This window comes from Sorex araneus, chromosome 10 (genome assembly GCF_027595985.1).
Source record: "Sorex araneus isolate mSorAra2 chromosome 10, mSorAra2.pri, whole genome shotgun sequence".
NCBI lineage: Eukaryota > Metazoa > Chordata > Mammalia > Eulipotyphla > Soricidae > Sorex > Sorex araneus.
In genome coordinates, this window is record NC_073311.1 from 43657565 (window position 1) to 43680729 (window position 23165).

The 23165-nt window shown below is 41.2% G+C and overlaps 1 protein-coding gene across 2 annotated transcripts in view; it reads right to left on the bottom strand.

Moving 5' to 3' along the window:
• WASHC3 (WASH complex subunit 3) overlaps positions 1-23165 on the bottom strand; it is a 49384-nt gene that overhangs the window by 11853 nt on the left and 14366 nt on the right. The window contains exons 5-6 of one of the 2 annotated variants that reach the window (XM_055118236.1): positions 20128-20235; positions 1974-2038 (exon numbers count right to left, since the gene is read on the bottom strand). In XM_055118236.1, coding sequence (XP_054974211.1) covers positions 1974-2038; positions 20128-20235 — 173 coding nt within the window. Of the gene's footprint in view, positions 1-1973; positions 2039-20127; positions 20239-23165 lie in introns of both variants that reach the window. The other variant, XM_004602855.2, reaches the window with a different exon arrangement.

The window sequence follows — 23165 nt, forward strand, 5'->3', positions numbered from 1 at the left end:
AGCTCCTCTCCTCTCTCCTGACTCCCACCTCTCGCTCCTCTAAATAAGGTGCCTTAGGAAACGTGTGTACATACACACTCAAATATGAAAATCAGAAGCTGACAGGCAAGAGAAGGGGGTAGGGCATCGGGGAACCAAGAATGGCTTTCCTGTCGCTGGTGCAGGGAGTTAGCCGAGGCGAAGGTTCAGTATGCACATGGGCTGAAATAAAGACAGTAAGGAGGCATGGGACTAGATGTGCAGCATATGCTGATGCTTCTAGGGACGTTAGTTTTTCTATTTATCCCACTTTCTCTGGGGGGAGGGACAGCACTGAAAAGGTCATTTTTTTTTTTTTTTTTTTGCTTTTTGGGTCACACCCTGTGATGCACAGGGGTTGCTCCTGGCTCTGCACTCAGGAATTACCCCTGGAGGTGCTCGGGGGACCATATGGGATGCTGGGAATCGAACCCGGGAAGGCCGCGTGCAAGGCAAACGCCCTACCCGCTGTGCTATTGCTCCAGCCCCTGAAAAGGTCATTTTAGCTCCATCACGGCAGGTCTATTGTGTATTTCCAGAAGCCAAAAAACACGAGGTCATGGCTGATGTTACATATATTTATAACACACATTTCAATGAATACCAAAATGTATCGGGCCCATATGCTCAAGTCACATTAAAATATATGTCACAATCTATCTGCTTTTAAAGCATGTGTCAGAAACAATTTCCAAAACAAACACCAAATGTCCTGGAGCCGCTTCAGTTCAAATGAATCAGTCCATGTTGGACCGAAACTATTGGCTACTTTAGCTGTGTGCTAAAAGTAGATATAAGTTGGAAACTGATTCTTGTAGGTTTAAGACAGAAATTCTCAACTTTCCTAGTTTGCAAGATAAAATAGGACTGAAAGACTATTTCATGGTGTGTCACCTCTCAAAAACACACATTTTCTTGAAGGGCTGAGTGCTAAGAAAAATTCCAAAGCGCACTGTTGGTACAGCACGGATGCCTGGAGAACGGGGCTCAATGCATCAAAGTTGGACTAAGACCCCACACTGGGAAGACTCTTTACAAGTATCTAGATACTTGCAAAACAGACTGGTTCGGAACAATTCATCAAGATACATTCTTATCCAGGATGAGCTATGTAGCTAGGCTGGCTTGGGTGGAACACATTCTTGTCAAATTTCTAAGGAACAATTTTTCAGCAATTCTCAAAAAAAAAAAAAAAGAAAATTTATACAGAACTCAAACTGATATCTAGTTTCACTTCTTACCCTATTTATTGCTCCATCTGGCTCAGCTTAGAACATGATAGTATAAATTTTTTATACGTTAAGGTCTTAAATCAAAAAACTGGTGGGTAACTTGAGAAAAGAAATAAAAAAAAAGGCAGCATAGAAAAAGAGAAAGAAAGAAAGAAAGAAAGAAAGAAAGAAAGAAAGAAAGAAAGAAAGGAGGAAAGAAAGAAAGGAGGAAAGAAGAAGGAAAAAAGGAAAGAGAAGAAAAGAAACCACATCTCTGTGAAAAGAAATCACATCAGAGATGTGGTTTCTTGTGATTACTTTACTGACACACAACAAAGCTATCATCAAATTCCATCTCTGTGGGCGCTCTAGATAGATAACTCACCTGTGGAAACTGCTTCTAGAACGTGCAACTGAATAACAATACATTTTTCCCCATCTTTATTTTTTTATATAGTATAATAGACATAATATAGGTAATTTCTCCAGTCATAAAATACCTTATAGGGAAAAATATAAAGCTTGAAAATTTTTTGTTTTGGGGCCACATGTGGTGGTGCTCAGGGGTGACGCGTGGCTCTGTGCTTGAGGGACAGTATATGAAGTAAGGAACTGAACATAAAGTCAGATGAGCGCAAGGCAGTGCCCACCCACTGTACTAACTCTCTGACCCCAAATTGTTTTTTTATAACTGATAAACTCAACATTGGGGCAATAATTCCTTATAGCAGAAGAATTACTTACTCAAGAAGATCTGGGTCCAGTCCTTCCAGTATCATTTTGTTTCTTATTGCCATCACTGGAACACCCTAGGTAAAGTATGCAGGAAAAAAATTCCATCATTAAAATATCTCCTTTTAATGTCTACATGTCACCTAATGTAAACTCTTTAAATGCCTCATTTTTTTTTTTTTTTTTTTTGCTTTTTGGGTCACACCCAGCAATGCTCAGGAGTTACTCCTGGCTTTGCACTGAGGAATTACTCCTGGCGGTGCTTGGGGGACCATATGGGATGCCGGGGATCGAACCCGGGTCGGCCGCGTGCAAGGCAAACGCCCTACCCGCTGTGCTATCGCTCCGGCCCCAAAAATGCCTCATTTTTAATAGCTTTGATTTGGTCTTTCCATTAGTATGTGTACAGAACTTGAATAATCTACTGATGTTCACATTTTATTTTAAAAAGATTCTTTTTGTTTTTGTGCCACTCCTAGCTATGCTCTGGGGTTACTCCTGGCTCTACACTCAGGAATAATTCCTGGAGGTGCCCAGAGGACCATATGTGATGCCAGAGATTGAACATAGGTCAGCCACATGCAAGACAAACACCATATTCCCTGTACTATCGCTTCGCCTGAGGTGCACATTTTAACTGACTTTATGGACTCATAGCTAGTCAATATCAATAAACCAAAATAAAATCATTTGCGCTTATCCATCACTAACTTCAGGGCAAAGAAGTCAGATATATATTCTTACTCTCTTATACCACTGAGAGAGAGAGAGAAAAAAAATCGCTAATTCATATGATTAAAAGTCTTGGCTAAAATAGCGCAATGAATACTTCACAATGTGAATGAATGTCTTTTCAGATAAAGATTCCAGAGTTTTCAACTCCTAAGTAGAGCTATGTTAATGTTCTCTTCATAAGCAAATAGTGGAGGTTTCAAGGTCTGACTCAAGAACTCTATTGTATACCTTTCCCACACCAATACAAATGCCAATTAATGATAATTATCACACAAAAAAATAAAATATGTGAATCTCAAAATTCAGGAAAAGAACCTCACAAACAGCAAGAAAAGGGTAAGTCAGAAATAAATACAAATCTGCATTTAAAGAAAGAACTGAGTGGCCTGCACACATTGCTGTTTTAGTTAAGAATCTAAAAGGGAGAAGATGTATAATCAAGTCTCGTGGTCAATCCTGCCTTGTCACACCCATCCCTCAACAACAAATCTGATGCGTTACACTTGAGAACCTTAATTCCATCCGGTTCATAAGAAAGGGGGGATGCAGTGCCGTAAGCAGTTGCATCATGGAGCAGCCCCTCTCAGACCTCTTTACAGCATGTGTCAGTATGGGTACATATATCCAAGGTAAACTGAGTCAGGGGAAAAGCTCAGGGCTTCCACGTCACCTGAAGAGCTGACGCGCCCTGGTGCTCGAGCACAATATCTCTGAGCCCTTTCTGAGCACCTTTGGCTGGGGCAAGTTGGCTGGGGCCCCCTGGGGACTCTCAGCGGGTGGTGGGCTAGTAAATCTGCCTTCGCAGTCCCCAATACCTCAACATTTAACCCTGTGGTGGCAATGCAGTGCTTGATGCAGGCCAGACCGAGACTCAGGAAAGGCGAATAGGCGTGAGGGCCCCTGAAGGGCTATCCAGGGCGAGCATGGAAGAGGAGAATGGAGTTCATTGAAACTGAAAACCACGGAAAACCGGAAATCCACGCAAATCTTTACATGCACAGACCTAAGCTTACCTCAGACATATTTCATAAGAACAAAGACAACCTGTCCGACTATCCTCCCCCCCACCCCCCGCCAAATCGGAATTATTTTACATTTTGTCCCTGCACAAATAAATCAATTTAAGCATATGTAAAAATTGAAGAACACAGCGGATTTTTAACTCAATGTGCATAATTTTCAATGTTAATGGCCTGTGTCTGTCATAGAACTTATAATCTTGATTTCTGAAATTGAGAAATCTTATTTATCCTTAAAATTTTCTTCTTATTTATCCTTAAAATTTACACCACTACCCCAATCCCCCCAGGCTGGAGCAATAGCACAGTGGTAGAGCATTCGCCTTTCACACGGCGGACCTGTGTTCGATTCCTCCACCCCTCTCAGAGACCCGGGCAAGTGACCGAGAGTATCGAGTCCGAACGGCAGAGCCTGGCAAGCTACCCGTGCATATTGGATATGCCAAAAACAGTAACAATAAGTCTCTCAATGAAAGATGTTACTGGTGCCCGCTTGAGCAAATTGATGAGCAACGGGATGACAGTGACAGTGACAGTGACCCCAATCCCAAAGTTATAGAAAAATGCTAAGATGCCTTCTACAATCATTATCTCTTACTTTGAAGGAAAAAAGATCCAAGCTCCCTCCAGCTTGCAGGTGATAATGAGTTGGGAAAGCAAAGGCCCTTCTACTGTGCCAAACATAAAGAATACACGCACTCACCAGAGGGAGCAAAAATAAAACTGCCATTTACATCTCACCATAACTTAATTTTAAAATAGAAACGAGTAAAATGTAAACTATAAAGACTTCAATGGGTGGCAGGAGAGAGAGGAAAGAGAGGAAAGGTGCTCTGCATGCAGCCAACGGGAGTTTGATCCCTGAGCACTGTTGGGACTGAATCCGGGAGCACAGAACTGGGAGTACCCCTGAGCACCCCTGGGTGTAATGGCTACCCTGACCCACAAATAAGACTTAAAGGCACCCCAAATATTCTATGGTTGAAATCATTAGAAGGCACCATGGAATTCTCTTCAAAAGAACACTCCTGAGAGCAATACGGCTTGTTCTATGGGGCAAACTTAAAAGTATTCTGAAAAGTAAAATATGTAGTCTTGGAAGACAAAGGAGGTAGAAGATAATAAAAATTTATTAAGTCTGAAGGATTAAAATAAAGGGGAAAAAAGCAGCTACAAGCTTAGGGGCATCCAATGTGAACAATTGTATTTGGAATAAAGTCTGAGATTAAAACCAGCACCACTTTTAAAGAATAATACCTGGAACTAACACTTGAAATATTTTAAAATAAAATGTACTTAATAATGAGAATTAAAATAATTTTAATAGTCAAGAAGAAAGCTGACTACTTAGATGCCATGCCTGGGAATTTAACAATTAAATGCCATTTAACTCCTTTGCATTGGGCCTTAAATGTGTCATAAAAACAAAAAAAACAAAACACTGAAGAGTTTAGGAGAAACGAGAATACAGAGTAAAAAGAATAAATTTAACATTATGCTTCTGTTTTAAAAAAATCTCTCAGTGTTTATTAACTAAGTTTTGAATGGCAGAAGGTTGATCTTCAAGCTCAACTATGTGATTTATTTATTATACTTTAGCATAATCCACAGGATATCACTGGAAAGGTTATACAAATAAGTTACAAAGCCGAGAAAACAGAAAGGAGAAGAAATGAGGTTGAAATTTAAAAAAGTTTTCTAAAATATAGCAAAAACAGTATGAGGTGGGGGGGCCGGGGGGCGGTGGCTGGGAAGGGGAGAATGGTGGGAAGGAAGTGGATGAAGTTAGATAATCTCCCTCTTTTAACATTAGTGTCACGGATCTGGTTATAGTCTAAGAATGAAAACCCGAATGCGTCAGTTCCATATCTGACCTAGTTTCCTAAAGCTGCTAGCAGTGTAATACAGACATTACCAAAACACTGTGAGTTTTCAGTAATATTTGTACATGGATAAAGTTGAAGAAACATACCTACAAGATCTTATCCCAGGAGAGACTTTACTATGATCGCCACTCTAACACTCGTAATATTTGATGCAAAAATAAATTGGCATGTGTTTCCAAAGGGTGCATTCCACAGGGACCGGCTGCAAGGCCTTCTGTGATGGAGCTTAGAGAATCACTATTAGTCCTGTATTCTTCCATAGAAGTTAAGGAAAACACTCTGGTTTGTTCGACATCAAAAAGAAGTGTCTAATTTCTGATCTCCAAGAGACAAAGCTACTGGTGGTCGAAGGAGGACAGGAGAGACCTCAAAACTGAAGTCTACTGAACTGTGGGATTATTTTTGGCAAATGCTAATGGCAGCCTGTCCAACATAAGTAATGAAGGAGAGAGAGAGCGCAGCCATAAGTCTGATGTTCCAAAAAATCACGTCTGTATTTGCGTCACTGGAGAAAGTGTGTAAAGAAGCCACAGTAATGAAATTATGATGGCAACACTAATAGTTAAACACCAGTCTCGTATCACCAAGAACGGGAGTTTGACAAGACTGCCAGTATCGGTATTTATTTGTTACTGTGTTCATGAAAGCCAACCTTTCATTCAGACTAGAAAATGGGGGCTGGGGGGACCCTCATAGTGAATCTAACCCTTGTAAAATAACAAAAGATGCTGCTTACATGTTAGGGCTTTCCCTCGGGTTATGAACTCGAGTCAGAGTTCAGTGAGGAAAGGTGAGATCTAAGTTGTTGTTTTTTTTTTAAAAGTTTTTCCTTTATCTAGGTCAACAATAAAGAAAAGTACCTATGATAGGTGGAGAGTACTTCATACTCAGGGAACAGGAATGAACAGAAGTTGAAAAGCTACTATGGGCTAGAAAAAAGGTGATAAATTCTCCCCTTTCTAGGGGACAGAGAGATGGGACAGGGGCTTCTGCACTTGTCTTGCACACAACCAACTCCAGCTGGGTTCACACTAGCAGGAGTGACCCCTGAGCACAGAGCTAAGTCCTGAGCTGAGTGTGCCCCCAAAACCCCCTCCCACAAGGATGTTCCTGGAAGGCCAAAAGATAGTGCCAGGGTTAGGGCACTTGCCTTGCATGTGGCACCAAGCCCAGTCTGAGTCTCCGGCTCCACATATGATTCCCCAGCATCCCCAGGGCTCATCCTAAGCACGTCTGGAGGGCGTGGTCAGAACGAGGATACAAAATTCTTAGTGGTTAATGATAAAGATGATTGCACTGACTGAAACCACAGAATATTCACTTTTATTTTTACTTATTTTTCTTAAAGATTTTTTTTTAAAAAATGGAATCACTTTGATACTCTCTTACAAAGCCATTCGTGATTAGGTTTCAATCATACAGTGTTCAGACACCCATCCCGCCAAGAATAGTCACTTTGAAACTAACTTTCCAAGAGCGGTAATGCATAGGAACTGCTGCGCTGTGTCTCTCATTCAATGTCCTTACAAACCCACAGGCACCCATCTGAGGAGACATGGCATCCCATATGGTGACAGCAGCACAAGGGGACACCCGGAGTCTGAGGTTCCATGTCACCAGCACATGGTCTTAAGCAATTTCTGAATAAAAATCAGTGGTGAGTTTGGGCGAGGAAAAGAAGGAAAGTCGGGATGCTCTATAGCTAAGGAAAAACTCAGACATGTTGTACAGAGGTGCCTGAGATACACACCTGACGGGATGCTGGGGGGCTGGGGGTGCGCCTTACCCAGCAGTGCTCAGGGCTTACTCCTCACTCCATGCTCAGGGGTCACCCCTGGCTGGGCTCAGGAGACCACATGTGTTGCTGGGGATGGAACCTAGGTCTGTGCCTGCAGGGGGAGCACTTTACCTGCTGGACTATGTTTCCAACGTGTGTGTGTGTGTGTGGTGTGGTGTGGTGTGGTGTGGTGTGGTGTGGTGTGGTGTGGTGTGGTGTGGTGTGGTGTGTAATTCAATTACAGTACGGAAACAAATACGAAAGAAGTAGATTCCATTAGGGGAGCACCTTACCTGCTGTACTATCATTCCAACCACTGTGTGTGTGTGTGTGTGTGTGTGTGTGTGTGTGGTGTGTAGTGTGTAATTCAATTACAGTATGGAGACAAATATAAAAGAAGTAGATTCCATTAGGGGAGCACCTTACCTGCTGTACTATCATTCCAACCACTGTGTGTGTGTGTGTGTGTGTGTGTGTGTGTGTGTGTGTGTAATTCAGTTACAGTATGGAAACAATAGAAAAGAAGTAGATTCCATTTTCATTAGGCAAAGGAATAGATAATTTTCATTTTTCCCCCGATACAATTCAGTATTTTGGAATCAATTCTATTTCCTCTTACAGTATAGTCAGTATGTTATAAACTCTAAACAATCTACAAACCAAGTATGTTGTTGCTTTTCACTTTTCTATGGTTCATTCACGGTAAACTCTCCTGGAGACCACAGTGATCCACCTGTGTGAACCCTTCTCTGATCCGAGACCCTTGTCAGAGTGTGGGGGAACAGCCAGCTGCCGGAAACAAAGCATTCGCCGACCAGCACTACTGAGGCAAGTGATGCCTTAGAGAATAGCTAGAGTGAACAATCTGCCTCCTCAGTATTAAAACAGGACGGAGACACACCAGGGGTGATCAGTGAAGAAACCCAGAGGGAACAGACAGCAGAGTCAAGTCCAGAGGGAAACCTTAAGGTAGCAGCAACCCACAGCAAGTCTTTCCTGTGGGTTTCTAGCCTCGTACATCAGGAAAAGCCAGAAATTCAAAACCTGAGCTGAGCAGCATCACAGTTTACTGCTATATGAAAAATAAAACAGCAACTAAATAATGGGAGGGCAAATACCTCGTTTAAAGTTGAAGTCATACAGCAATCACAAATTGGCTTTTGCTGATTTATTTTTTTGAGCCTGGCAAGCTCCCCATGACGTATTTGATATGCCAAAAACAGTAACAACGATGGGTCTCATTCCCCTGACCCTCAAAGAGCCTTTGGGAAGGATGGAAGGACGGAAGGACGAGTAAAGAGAGGCCATTAAAATCTCAGGGCTGGGGGCTGGAGCGATAGCACAGCGGGTAGGGCGTTTGCCTTGCACACGGCCCACCCAGGTTTGATTCCCAGCATCCCATATGGTCCCCTGAGCACTGCCAGGAGTAATTCCTGAGTGCAGAGCCAGGAGTGACCCCTGTGCATCACCAGGTGTGACCCAAAAAGCAAAAAAAAACAAAAACAAAAAAACCTCAGGGCTGGGATGGAGACGTTACTTGTGCCCGCGCAATCGATGAACAATGCGGTGCCAGTGATACAGTTTCCCAGTATTAAATGCATACACTGTATGCTCTTTTTTTGAGTTCCTTCATTTTCTTTTTTTTTTTTTTCCTTTTGTAGGCTGCACACCCGCTGGTGCTTAGGACTCTTCTGGCTCTGCGCGCAGGGGTGCACCTGGCAGAGCTTGGGAAAGGGATGCAGTGGTGGGATTAGAACCCATATGGGGGTGATCCTTCCGCAAGGGCCTCGACCGCTGCATTCTTTCTCTCGCTCTTCTATTTCCCCAGGCAACCTGTGTTTAAAAGGCAGCCCAAATACTAATCGGTCAGTCACTGCAGCTGGCATGTGATTCTTCACCCAGGAATGCCTCGGGGGCTAGCTAGTCCACTGACGTTAGCATAGGGAACAGGAACGTGGGGAGCTCTTGGACAATAAGATAATGAAAGGCCAACTGCTTCCAGGTCTTCCCAATGAGAGACAAAAGGACTCTTGCCTTAGGGAAATCTCTCCAGTCCTTCTGGCCTTCACTGATATATACGCAGAGAGAGGGGGCTTGAGCCCCATTTCCTGGGCCAGTACTAGCCACTACTAGTGCTACTTGGACTCTGCTAGTTTAGCATCGCCTACACCTCTCTTGTATTTCAGTAAAATAGGCTTGGCTGACCAGTGGTTACTGGGAAGAGTGAAATATTCTCTCTGTTCAATTTCTGAATTAATTTTTTGCCAAATTTGGCTTATTTCAAAGGTGATGAAATTTGTAATTAAATAAACATATACATTACTATATGCATCCTTGATCCACATTCCTGGGTGAGAAACTAATCACTGTACATGGAGCTTTTATCCTCAATGCACAGAATGAAGTTAGAGTACCACAGGAAAAAAAATATAAGTACCAGAGAAAGTTGTTTTACCCTAAACCTTTACGTACCCCCAAAATACTGATCTTGATGTTGAATAGTAAACTTTAGGTATTATAAAGGAAACAAGATAGACATATATTACTGTTACGAATACCCCATTTAAAAAAAAATTTAAGGAGCTGGAGCAATAGCACACCGGGTAGGGCGTTTGCCTTGCACCCAACTAGCTGGGGTTCGATTCCCAGCATCCCATATGGTCCCCCGAGCTCCGCCAGGAGTAATTCCTGAGTGTATGAGCCAGGAGTAACCCCTGTGCATCGCCGGGTGTGACCCAAAAAGAAAAAAAAAAAAACAACAAAAATTTTTTTAAAAGAAATTACACTTATTAACTAATGCTATCGTAGTGCTTCCCAAGTAGGCTGTGACTTTTCATCGCTGATCAGCGATGGAACGTTACAGCTGGAATCCTAATCCTATCTCAGACAAGACTGTCATCATCATCATCATCATCATCCCGCTGATCGTTGATTTTCTCGAGTGGTCTCAGTAACATCTCCATTCATCCTAGCCAAGATTTTAGCAGCTCTCTTTACTCATCCTTCCCAACGATGCTGCATTGGAGGCTCTTTCAGGGTCAGGGGAATGAGACCCATCGTTGTTACTGGTTCTGGCATATGAATACGCCATGGGGAGCTTGACAGGCTCTCCCATGAGGTCAGGTAACTCTCGGTAGCTTGCCAGGTTCTCTGAGAGGGAGAACTAGACTATAAGATGTCGGGAGCTTCCAGGAGCTTGGTTTTATAGTCTCTGGAATTATTTACATCTCCCTCTCAGGGCTGGGTGTATTAGCTCAGGAAGTTGATAAATATTATATCCCTCATCCTCAACCAGAGTGCCTACATGTGTGGAATTTAAGCAAGCCCCTGGGCCCCTGTAAACAGGGCCGGCTCTTTCTTTCAGGGGCAGGGGATTTAGTCAATATCTCAGGCTGACTTACTAAAGCCCCAACATTTCTCCCTTCTTGTTTTATATAAGAGCCAGCTGCCGAGGGCCACCCGGCAGCCTCACGCTGGGGTCTTAGGAGTCGGGCCTGTGTTAGGTTGCCTCCTCTGAGGTCTTACCCATCTCTGGCTCTCGGACCCATCTCTCTTACCCATCTCTGGCTCTCGGACCCATCTCTCTTACCCATCTCTGGCTCTCGGAGAGACACTGGATCCGAGAGCCAGAGATCCCAGACAAGGTTGTAAAGACTTTAACTTCTGTGCTGAAAATTATACCTCATCTCAAGAGCCCTCTACCCTGCCTGCCTGCTTGCCTTCACTCAGGTCAAGGCACATGCCTTCCTGCCCAATCTGTAACAGGGAACAGCGGGGAGTCTTCAACCCGGGTAATGGAAGTCACATCCTCCCCCGCCCCCTGCAGGTCAGCATTCACCCCTGGCAGCCAATGCATCGGAACCACTAGAACCAAGGAGATTATTCAATTCACATTTCAGGCCAGCCAAAGAAAATAGAGCTGGAAAAAAAAAAGTCTAAGCGTCCAAAGAGACTGTTTTGGCAAATATGGTTTAAAAAAACACAAGTCATTAGCTTCTTAATGTGGAAGTCGGACTTTCCCAATACACAATTTATTACTGGCAACGGATTCACCAAGGTCTGCCAGTAAAAAAGGGGAGAATTGTTGGAAAAGTGATCTATGTACACAATTCCAGTTAAGTTAGAAAAGCAATATGTAATTTGGTAAAGGCCTTGTGCTGCACTATTATGACAACAAACATTAAATCAGAATCAATTATCTGCCACATTTGGAACACAACAGTATTACTCACTGAACAATTTTGTGTAGAAATTGCTTTAAGAGGGGGAAAAAAAAAACACCTCAGAAAATGCCAGCAGGTGTTCCAGGAACATTCACTAATCATGAGATCCAAATCTGGGGAAATCAATGAATAGATCATAAATCTCGAGAACTGCAGATCTCATTTTCTGTATGAGGGAACAGAGGCCTTTCGAGGTCACATGGTCCGAATGCACGACAAAGTAAAGAAATTACTTGCCAAGCTGCATCCCCGGAGCACAGACCTGGTACCCCGAAGCTTTCCGACCATCTCAGAGAGAAACAAGCAACTGCTGGGAACTGTTTTCTTGCTTATATTTCTCAGAGAGAGAGACAGGTATAAAGATCAAAAAGCAAGGCCTGCTTATTTCTCTGTGATCTGGTTATTGTGACGGGAGCACTGGTCAGCCTCTGTTCAGAGGCATTTACAAAATACCGCTTTAGTTATCTAGTCTTTGAAACAGACTTAGAGGTCTGTGAGGAGTGGAACAGCGGCTGCCGTGTCCCAAGAGACAGCAAGGACCCATGAAGAGAAGGTTCTCTGGGTTTTTGGGAGTGAAAGTTACTGCAGTTTGTCCTGATAATTCAAGCCTCAGGAGAAAAAAAATATCCGTATTAGTAATTCGCTGGATTTTCTATGCCTTCCATTCTGAAGTATCATCATCATCAACACCATCATCATTATCCCATTGATCATCGAATTTCTCGAGTGGTCTCAGTAACGTCTCCATTCGTCCTAGCCCAGAGATTTTAGAAGCCTCTCTTTACTCGTTCTTCCCAACGGTGCTGCATTGGAGGCTCTTTCAGGGTCAGGGGAATGAGACCCATCATTGTTACTGGTTTTGGCACATGAATACACCATGGGGAGCTTGCCAATCTCTCGCATGCGGGCAGGAAACTCTCGGTAGCTTGCCAGGTTCTCTGAGAGGGAGAACTAAGCTGTAAGATGTCACTTCCGGGAGCTTGGTTTTATAGTCTCTGGATGTTGGCCGTTAATGGAATTACACGGCGTCAGGGGCAGTTTCTGGGTGTAACCGCCTAGCTACTGGAAAATGGGGAATCTGAGAGGAAGAGGCCCAGTCCCGATCTGAGCAGGCTTGGAGATCTCAGCTCCGGACCCCGCACACCTGGGTTCCTTTACAGTTCCTTCATGAAGTATGTGGACACTATCTGGTGGTCAGCGATTTCAAGCTTTACACTAATGAAGGAACTGAAAGGTATGAAGAAACACCATTTACTTACAGTGAAATGGATCTCACCAATAACATAGGAAGCAAGAAAGAAGCTTACAAAATGATTAAGGGGCTAGTATGCATTAAGATGCTGAGTATAAGAATATTGCACTCTGAACGGGCTGGAGCAATTGCACAGCGGGTAGGGTGCTTGCCTTGTATGCGGCTGACCCGGATTCAATTCCAGTATCCCATATGGTTCCCTAAGCACCGCCAGGAGTAATTCCTGAGTGCAGAGCCAGGAGTAACCCCCGTGCATTGCCGGGTGTGACCCAAAAAAGAAAAAAACAAAGAATATTGCACTCTGAAAAAGAACAAGAAACAACATGAATGGAATTTTAGGTGTTGGTGTGCAGAGTGGCAAAGCACACTTTGCGTGGTGGTTCTCAAATTTTAGTGAGAAGCGGATTCCAAACACAAATCCCAAGAAAACATATCAGGGCCAGAGAGATCACACAGCAGGTAGGGTGTATGCTCTGTATGTGACCGACCAGGGTTCCATCCCTGGTACTATGTATGTTTCCCCCAAGCTCCGGCAGGAGTGATCCCTGAGCAACTTCTGGATGTGGCCCCAAAACTGGTTAAGCAAATACATACTATTATTGTTATAATTAGACAATAGAAAAGAGTAAGGGCACTGCTGAGTCTCCAGAAGATAGGGAAATATTCATTTTTAATATTACGAGTGTTTTCATTTCTTTTTGTTTTTATTTTGTTTTTGGGGGATGCTCAGGGGTTACTCCCTGGATTTGCACACAAGACTCACTCCTGGCGGTGCTCAAGGGACCATATGGGATGCTGGGCATCGAACCCGAGTTGGCTATTTGCAAGGCAAACTGCCTGTTGTGCTATCTCTCCAGCCCCATGAGTGAGTTTTTATACTGCTATAAAGTTATTTTCATCCCTAAAAAAAAAAAAATTGGAATTTTGAGACCCTGCTGCCATCTGCTTGGTTCCAATTCCAGAATACAATCTTCCAAAATTCAGTTTCAATAACATATAGACTGTGTACAATGGGTGATAAACTTAAGATCAATGGTCTTTCTTTATGTTAAGAAATTAAAACTAAATTCTGAATAGTGGGTAAGCAAAAGAAACCTTAGTCTCTCACTGAGGTGAAGAAAAATGTGCTGTTTAATTAAAATCTACAGTCATATTGGGAAAGTGGATTAAAGTGCTAGTACAGAGAAGGCAATCTAGAATGAATTCCAGTAGCCCTTACAATTAGATGGCTTTGGGTTCCCCTGTAAGGGAATAGTCAACTGTTCTTTTTCTATCTGTATCTCACAGGAACACTATTCTCAGTGAGGCTCAAAAACCTGAGCCACCTTAGAAGAACGGACAAAGCGATGAGAATCAGGAAGCCAGGGGCTTGTCACTGGAGCAGAATGATGCAAAGTCACCTAGATTTTTGCCACATCACTGATGGAAACAGAAATGGGTCTTGAATGGCCCTTCACTTTAAAGTAGGGCGACACTGCCACCTTTTCTTCTAGTAAAAGTTACAGTTTTGTAAAGATAGATAACGGAAAAGCAATTAGCTATGTAGATGTTGCTGAACGAATAACATTTTTGGTGACTTAATGACATCAGATAGAATATACTCCTGGGAAAGTGCTGCGTAGGTCAAATAAGCCCTCCCCTTCCTTAATTTTCTTATAAAGATTATGCTTAGAAACTCACAGCATGATTAAAAAAAAAACACCTCCTTTTTATTTTTTGGGGGGAACATTAATTTTATTTTTGGTGTTTTGGGTCACACACAGTAGTGCTAAGGGCTACTCTAGTTACTCCAGCTCTGTGTTTCAGGGGTACCTTTGGCAGTGCTCAGGGGGTCACCAGTGATGCCTGAGCATGAACAGGTTTTGGCCACGTGGAAGGCAATCATTTTAACTCCCACACTATCTCCCCAGCACCATGACCAAGGGGCTTCGGCTAAAATCAATTAAAAAAAAAAAAAAGAGAGACCTCAACTGAAACTGTAAACTAAACAATATCATGCTAGAAGGAGGTTAACGAAGCAGAAGATTGAGGCAAGAATTATTAAGAAGGGATATAAACAAAAGGAAAAAGATACAGTTTTATGTGTATATAAATATATATATATATACACATATATATATTTGTATAGAGCAAACCTGGAATTTCACAATGACTAAATCTGAAAGATCACTAGCATTTAGCTGGAATGGAATTCATGAATGAGAGTGATTGTAAGGTAGTCTTACAAGGTTTTACCACAGGAGATACCTAAAATTCTATGCAGGTACATACACACAGGAGTTCTCGAACACTGGATAATGGGACCCTTTAATAGAGCCAACGGAAACAATAGTTTTATTAAACAAAACATACCTGCTTTGTTTAGATTAGCTTTCTAATGTTGCAAACACACGTAGAATCAAAGACAAGAGTGACAGGAGACTATCTATTACTGGTGGCTTCCTTTTGCTCCATTCAGAGCTTTTAATAAATTCCCGTCACCCTGAAAAATCTCACACCCTTTAGCAGACATAGGAGGTAGTGTAGAAGCTGATTGCATTAATTCATAATTATGCTGGAACAAGAAGGAAGAATTGAGAGACGCAGCAGACGTGCAAGGAACTGAGAGTGACTACGCCAAGGCCAAAGCTCCCTCGACACTGTCACACAAGCAGCTTCGTCTGTGATTGGGCATCTGAGTCACTTATGATGTCTTTAGGAAAATGAGACGTGCCAGGTGCAAGGATGGTTTCTCAAGGATCATCAGCCAGGAGAGACTGCTCAGGAGCCAGCAAGCAATGCATGCGGCGGGCTCTTCCTTCATCTCCTTCACCCCACAGTCTCCCATGCACCACACTCGGTGCAGACCTGAAAGCCCCCGAGCACAGCCTGGTATGGCCCTAGAGGCCCCCAAGTGGCAGTGAAGTGGCCCAGGTAACCCCTAGCTCACAGGACCGGAGCAGCACCACATCCTCACGCTCCTGCACTCAACAGCCAGTCTGGTTAGCCAAGAACTGCCGCGGGTGGTGTCTCCGGGACCTGTGACAGCAGTCTCAACACAAAGACAAAAACCATTCCAAAAGGGTTCGAGGGACACTGGGAGCATTGGTGGTGGAGAACGGGAACTGGTGGAGGGATGGGTACCGGAACATTGTTTGATTGAAACGTAATCACTGAAGTTTGTAAGTCTGTAACTGTATCTCACGGTGATTCATTATAAAATAAAATAATAATAATATATATATTTTTAAAGGCTGAGGAGATAGTCTCATGGGGAAGGCACTTGCCTTGCAAGGGTTGATGTGGTTCTTTCTTAGGTTTGATCCCAGCACTGAACCCGACATGGTCCCCCAAATACTACCCACCAATAGTGATCCCTGAACACAGAGCCAGGACTGGGTATGGCCGAAAAAAACAACCAATGAAACAAACAAAAACCCCCAAAAGCCAACTAAACCCATAATCACTTGTTGCCATAGGAATACATGAGATGAATGAAAGTTTGATACAGTGATCAAGAAAAGGAAAAGCCTAGTTTCAGAGGTTGAAAAACTTGCAGCTAATCTTGGGAAGAGTCTGTGATTTTTGTTTGAAAAGTGAACAGGACAGGGAATCATAGGAAACAAAAGCTGGGTAATAAGACTCTGGAATATTGGTTGGCACAATAAGTGAAAAACAGTAAAATTGAATTTAACTTGGATGGACTCCCAGTTTTAGGATGGCGGTGCACAGACACTGAGACCCTCATTTTTCCTTGAAAATCACCCCCCTAACACACACACAACAAAAAAAGAGCATAAGTGGAAATTTATCATTTGTAAACTTATATTTCAATTTATGAACAAATTTTAATGGTTGTGTAAGAATTATTATACTATACAGAGGAATTACATGGAGATGAAAGACGGATGTCTTAGCACAGTGGAGGAAGACCAAATCTGGGTACCTGAAGAGGTAGGGATGCAGGAAGCAGTGTCACTTCTACAAGGGGGGGAAACATTTAGAAACAAGAAATTCCTGTACCAGCAGGTAGACAAGACGTGAAGGAACCAAAGAGGTTGGGGCAATAGGCTTAAAACAGGAAATATAATCTAAGGTTAAAGAACAGAACCTTGGGGCTGGAGTGATAGCACAGAGGGTAGGGCGTTTGCCTTGCACACGGCCAACCCAAGTTCAATTCCCAGCATCCCATATGGTCCCCTGAGCACCACCAGGGGTAATTCCTGAGCGCAGAGCCAGGAGTGACCCTTGTGCATTGCCAGGTGTGACCCAAAAAGCAAAAAAAAAAAAAAAAAAAAAAAAAAACTAAAAAAAAGAACAGAACTTCGTGCAAAATTATGTTGGAAGTAGGTAAAGGGATACACAATAGTTTTTCATTGGTGGTGGAAATGTACACTGGTGAAGGGACGGGGGATGGAACACGTATGACCAAACCCAATCATGAACAACTTTGGAACTGTGCATTTCATTGTGATTCAATTAAAAAAAAACTTTAAATAAATAAATAAAAAGAACAGAACCTCTGCTCATACTCACTGATACCAGGTTTAAAAAAAAAAAAAGATTAGGGCAAGAATTAAATCACTAAAAGACAAAATAAAATGGGGGCTGGAGAGGCAATTCCTCTTGCCTTGCACGCAGCCAAGGATCTGTCTGGATCCCACACATGTTCCCCAGGCACTGACAGGAGGAATCCCTGAGTGTTGAGCCATGAGTAAGCCCTGACCAACCACTGACTGTGGCCTCAAAATCAAATTGAATGTCAAAGAATTCATCGCTATTTCAAAAATGTTTTAAAGTAAAATTTTCTCTATTTGTTTGGTCTTGTTTTTGGTTCATAACTGGCAATGTTCAGGTGTTTGTCCTGGCAGTGCTCAGGGGACCATATAGGTGCTGGGGATCAAACCCAAGCTGGCTGTGAACAAGGCAAGGCACGCTACCTGTTGCACTATCTCTCGAGCTCCAAAGTAAAATCATTTTTAAGACATTATAATAACATCTATCAATATAGTTTTTAATCAGAAGGCTTTTTATAGGGGGCGCGGGGGGTGGAGGATGCTCTAGCTTTAAGCCCAAGGCTCAAAGGTTCTAATTTAGAGGGCAGGGGTCAGGAACTCATATTTTGGCGAAGTTCACTAGTCTGTAATCCACTGAGCCAGTACAAAGAGAAAGCGCTCCCCAAAACCTAAGCAAAGATAAAATAGCACAATCCAGGCCTTTTCATTCATGGGTAAATGCTGTGTACCAAGTACTGGTCTAGGTGCAGGGGCTAGTACACAAAAAATTCACTACTTTTATGGAATCTCCTCTACTGTGGAAGACACACAAGTTATGTCGAGTACATTGTTTGGTCCCCACTGTGGTACTGGGGATCACACTCAGGTTGCACACACACAAGGCAGGTAGGCAGCCTACTACTGAGGCACATGCCTGGCCCTGTAGGTGGTATTCTGAAGGACAATACAGCAGAGAATGGAATAAAGAGAATTAAGTCTGAGATAAGGAGGAAATACTGGAGTAAAAATTTGAAAGATTGAGCCAGGAATCCCTAGCTATATCTGAGGCAAAGACTCCAAGACAGGATACTGGCCACGAAAACACAGATGTATGTATTATTTTAGGGGCCATACCTGGCATGCTGGAGGCCGAGGGCTACTCCTGGCAGGACTCAGCCTGGTGGCTGGTGGTGCAGTACCCATGGGGGCCATAATCCATGGCCTGGTGGTACTGGGGGCAATGGCTCTACTTGGCAGTGCTCAGAGGCCATGTGGTGTGGGGATTAAACTCAGGGCCATGAACATGCTTGGCATGTCCTCCATCACTTGAAGTATCTCCCTGATCCCATGACTACATTCAAGGAACATTCTGAAGGCCAGTCAAGTTGGAGCAGAGTGAGGCTATATAATCAGAAACATAACAAAAAAGCTAAGCTGTTCGTATCTCATAAGCCTGTGAAGAATTTTGGCTTTTATTCCCAGTGAAATGGTTAAGCCACATGATTAGAAAGTGAATATCACACACGCGCACACACACACACACACACACACACACACACACACACACGCACGCACGCGCGCGCGCACACACACACACACACACACACACACACACACCCCCCAATATCAAGTGGTACCTAACCCTCAGTTGCTAAATAGGTAACATCTTATACAGTGCCTTAACACATTGATGCTAGAACATACCATTGGTGGCTCAAAATTGAATGTGGCTTAATTAACACAAATCACAATGCCAGCATTCACAAATTAAAAGTGTTTAATGAATACTGATGGAATAAATGGGCAACAGAATTATAGTGGAAAGGAAAATGTTTTTAAAGTTCTTGTGAAATGAAGAGACAGTGCACCAAGAAGATAGCATTTAAGATAGTGACCTTTATCAAACATTCCAGAGCATTCGTAGAATTTTATCAAGTTGGGGCTATAGCATAGCACAGCGGGTTTGTTTGTTCGTTTTTTGTTTTTGGGTCACACCCCACAATGCTCAGGAGAACTCCTGGCTCAGGAATTTAATCTTGGCAGTGCTCAGGAGAACATAAGGGATGCTGGGGATCAAACATCAGGCGTATGAAAGGCAAGAGCCTTATCTGCTGTACTAGCTTTTCCAGTCCCCCCAAACAAAACTCTTATTTAGTATTGGCGTTTCTCTGGCTGATAGAAAAATTGTCCATAAATACTTATTTTTTTATTAAGCAAGAAACAAACAAGTAGAACCTTTACCAGGAAATTAACTTCTGCTAGCGCACTGAAAACTGCAAATATTTCTATTTGCAGAATTTCATATAATTTCTTAGTCATATAATATTAAAAGATACGTGGCTCAAAAGATATATATTCTATGAGACTAACCATTGACAGACTGAATTAAAAATAAAAATACACACAAAATTATTTACACTAACAAGTGAGAATTAAGCCATAGTATTTTATCAAATGAGTCAAATAAGTAGTACACTATTCCTCGATCTGATCCATTCAAGATTTGCAATAATAGCTTTGTGCAAAGCAAATATATATATATATATATATATATATATATATATATATATATATATAGCATTAAGCTATTTAAAGTGTGAGAACAATTTTATTAGAAATATTTGACTTCTCATTACTTTTAGCCAGGGCATTAATTAGAAATAGGAGAGTCGGAAAAAATAGAACACTTCATTGCTTGGGTTAGCAGTTTTCTCTGATTGAATATTAACAATGAAACCTCCAGGATTAAGGATTTCAAATGAGGCTGCTAAACAGAGAAGACAGACCAAATCAGCTTACCACTTGAACCATTTTGAGATATCTGGCATATCTTGGATCCTTGGCGACAGTTAAGATATTTTCTGCTGTTACTTCACTTTCCTGTGGTCCAGAGTCTTGTAAACTGTTCTGCTGTAGAAAGTATTGCGTATAAAACTTTAGACAATTCACAGAAGGGTCCATCATATAACTTAAAAGGGATTTTCTTATAATTCTAAAGCAATAAATATCAGGACAACAATCACATTTATAAATTTTAAAAAGCAATAATTTAGTTATGGGACATATATTTCTAAATATTTACAAGTATTTAAAAGTGATTCAGTACATTGGTGAAGTGACACGGGTGTTGAAACACTGTATGACTGAAACCCAATCAAGAACAACTTTGTAACTTTGTATCTCACTGTGATTCAATTAAAAAAAAAGATTCAGAAGAAGCTAAACTTAATAGCAGCATTATTTTGTTCCTTTAAGAAGTACAAATATATATTCATTATATTAAAATATTAGAATTCCACTTTATTGTCCCCAGAGTGCGTAAGATAAGCTGAATTGTTGGAGAACTTACTTTTAATAAAACTTTTAATAAAGTTAATAAAACTAGTTTATAAAACGTTCAACTCTAATGGGCAGTGAACTGGTTTCCTAAGTATCTACCATCTACACAATTAAATTCCTCATTTATTAAATACTTTCTGGTCTAATTTATTTGGACTATTGGCTATTCAATTATTTGTATATATGACTACTCAAACACCTCAGCAATGCCTTAAGTATTTGTGGGAGAAAACTCATTTATTAGCAAAATTATCTGGTTTTCTGGTAACAGAGAGACATTACATTAAGGCACTTGCCTTGCACACAGCTGACCCAGGTTCTATCCCCGGCACCCCACATGGTCCCCTGAGCACTGCCAGGAGTGATTCCTGAGTGCAGAGTAATGAGTAACCTCTGAGCATAAACCAAAATGAAAATATAACAAAAACCAAGCCGAACAAAAACCAAAATCAAAACAAACAAACAAAAAACCCCAATTATTTGGTTTCTATAGTTCAGCTAGGATGGACTTATGAAAATGCTAACACTCTACACAATGGTTAAGATTAAATATAAAATGTTTACTTAGAATGAAGATTACTGGGGAATTGCCTTTCTAGATAAAAATGCTTTGGAACATCTGAGCAGTTCTGTTTTGTATGGTACCATGTTACCTGAAACTTGTCCATAGGGAAACCCTATCTTCATTTAGGTATAAATTATTGTCTCTATGAGGTTCCAGATTTTTCTATCAATCTGACCATTTAGGATAAGTTTGTGAATTTTTGTTCATTATCTGTATATTAACATTAAAAAGAATCTCTTCAACAGAATAAAATCAATTCTATGTCAACATATTTAGAGTAGAAAGCAGAAAACCAAAAAATATCTTTAAATATTCAGTGTTTACCTCAACAGCTAATTAGAGAGAACAGAAGGGAATTCCCTGCCACAGTGGCAGGGTGGGGTGGGGGGAGATGGGATTGGGGAGGGTGGGAGGGATGCTGGGTTTACTGGTGGTGGAGAATGGGCACTGGTGAAGGGATGGGTTCCCGAACTTTGTATGAGGGAAGCATAAGCACAAAAGTGTATAAATCTGTAACTGTACCCTCACGGTGGTTCACTAATTAAAAATAAATAAATTTAAAAAAATAAAAATAAATATTCAGTTTTTAGAATATGGATGTGACTTATGTATTAAGATGTTTTCTCAGATAACTCATATATAAATGAAACTTGCCCAAAACTCTAAGGCGAATAAAACATCCAAAATCCTTTAGATTTATTTTACGGCATTGCTAAGTGCACAAGAATGACCACCTACATAGACATCTATAAATAAATATAAAGAACCCAAAGCATGTAATTAAAGAGAAATTTAAAAAAATTACAAACAATGAACTCATACAATACCAAAACAGAACAAATAATAATTACATATACCTGTAAGGGATTTCAAAACTCAGTCATTAAATTTTGCCTAGTTCCAAGACCTCAACAAGATTTAATAATGTCAGGTCTTACACCTTTGCTAGTTGAATGACCCGCTAAATCCTGTCATCTCTCAACTGTCCTTCATTTTATTCTCAAACTAATCTCAATCAGCACAACTGTATGTTCCACTGAAAGAACTAAACTCTGGACCGTGAAATTAAAGCTGCAGAAAAATCAGTGAGTAAACCTTGGATCTTTGGCTCATATGCAGATTAAGGATTGAAAAGGGTGATTTAAAATGTATGATTATCCTTCATGTGATAAGTAAATTGACTTTAATGTCAATCAAAACTTATTATAAACAATATTTAAGTCATTTAAAATGTTTTACACAAAATACACTAATAGCTATGGAGAATAAGATAACAAATATTAAGAGCATTCTATAAAGGTATTTTATCAAGTTAATCAACACACACAGTTTTAAAATCAGAAATGCAAGGTAACTTTGTAAGTCCTCCAAAATGAGTAAACAATTTTTAAACACGGTTGCCAGAGACAGATCAGGTCGTTCTGAGTTTTAGAAACTTCATCTCTAACTACCCAAAATCAGTTTCTGAGAAACAGACAGCAGCAATACAACTGTGCATATTTTAAAATATGCAATTAAAGAGGACCTTTATAATAAAACCTGGGAAAATAAAAGTTAAAAGTTAGAGATGTATCACTTGAAGAGTGATAAAAACATTTTAAAGTTAACATGACCAAATAACTTACAGGGAGAGAAGAAACACGTAATATTCTTCAAACAAGCTTCATTTGAGGAAAAGCGTGCTCCATATTTAATCCCCCCCCAAAAAAAATCCCTGCAGATCCCTCTGCAAAATATGGTTTTCCTCTGGTATATTACATAGAGTACAGTGATAATCACGATGTAATTGGTTATGCTCATGAATACTTAATGAATGTTAATGTTATGTGAATATGTAATGAGTATGTTAATAAATACACAATGAAACTTGCTGTAATAATAACAATAAAAAAATAAACATTATCATTAAAAATCCTACTATCCAGTTCTTAAC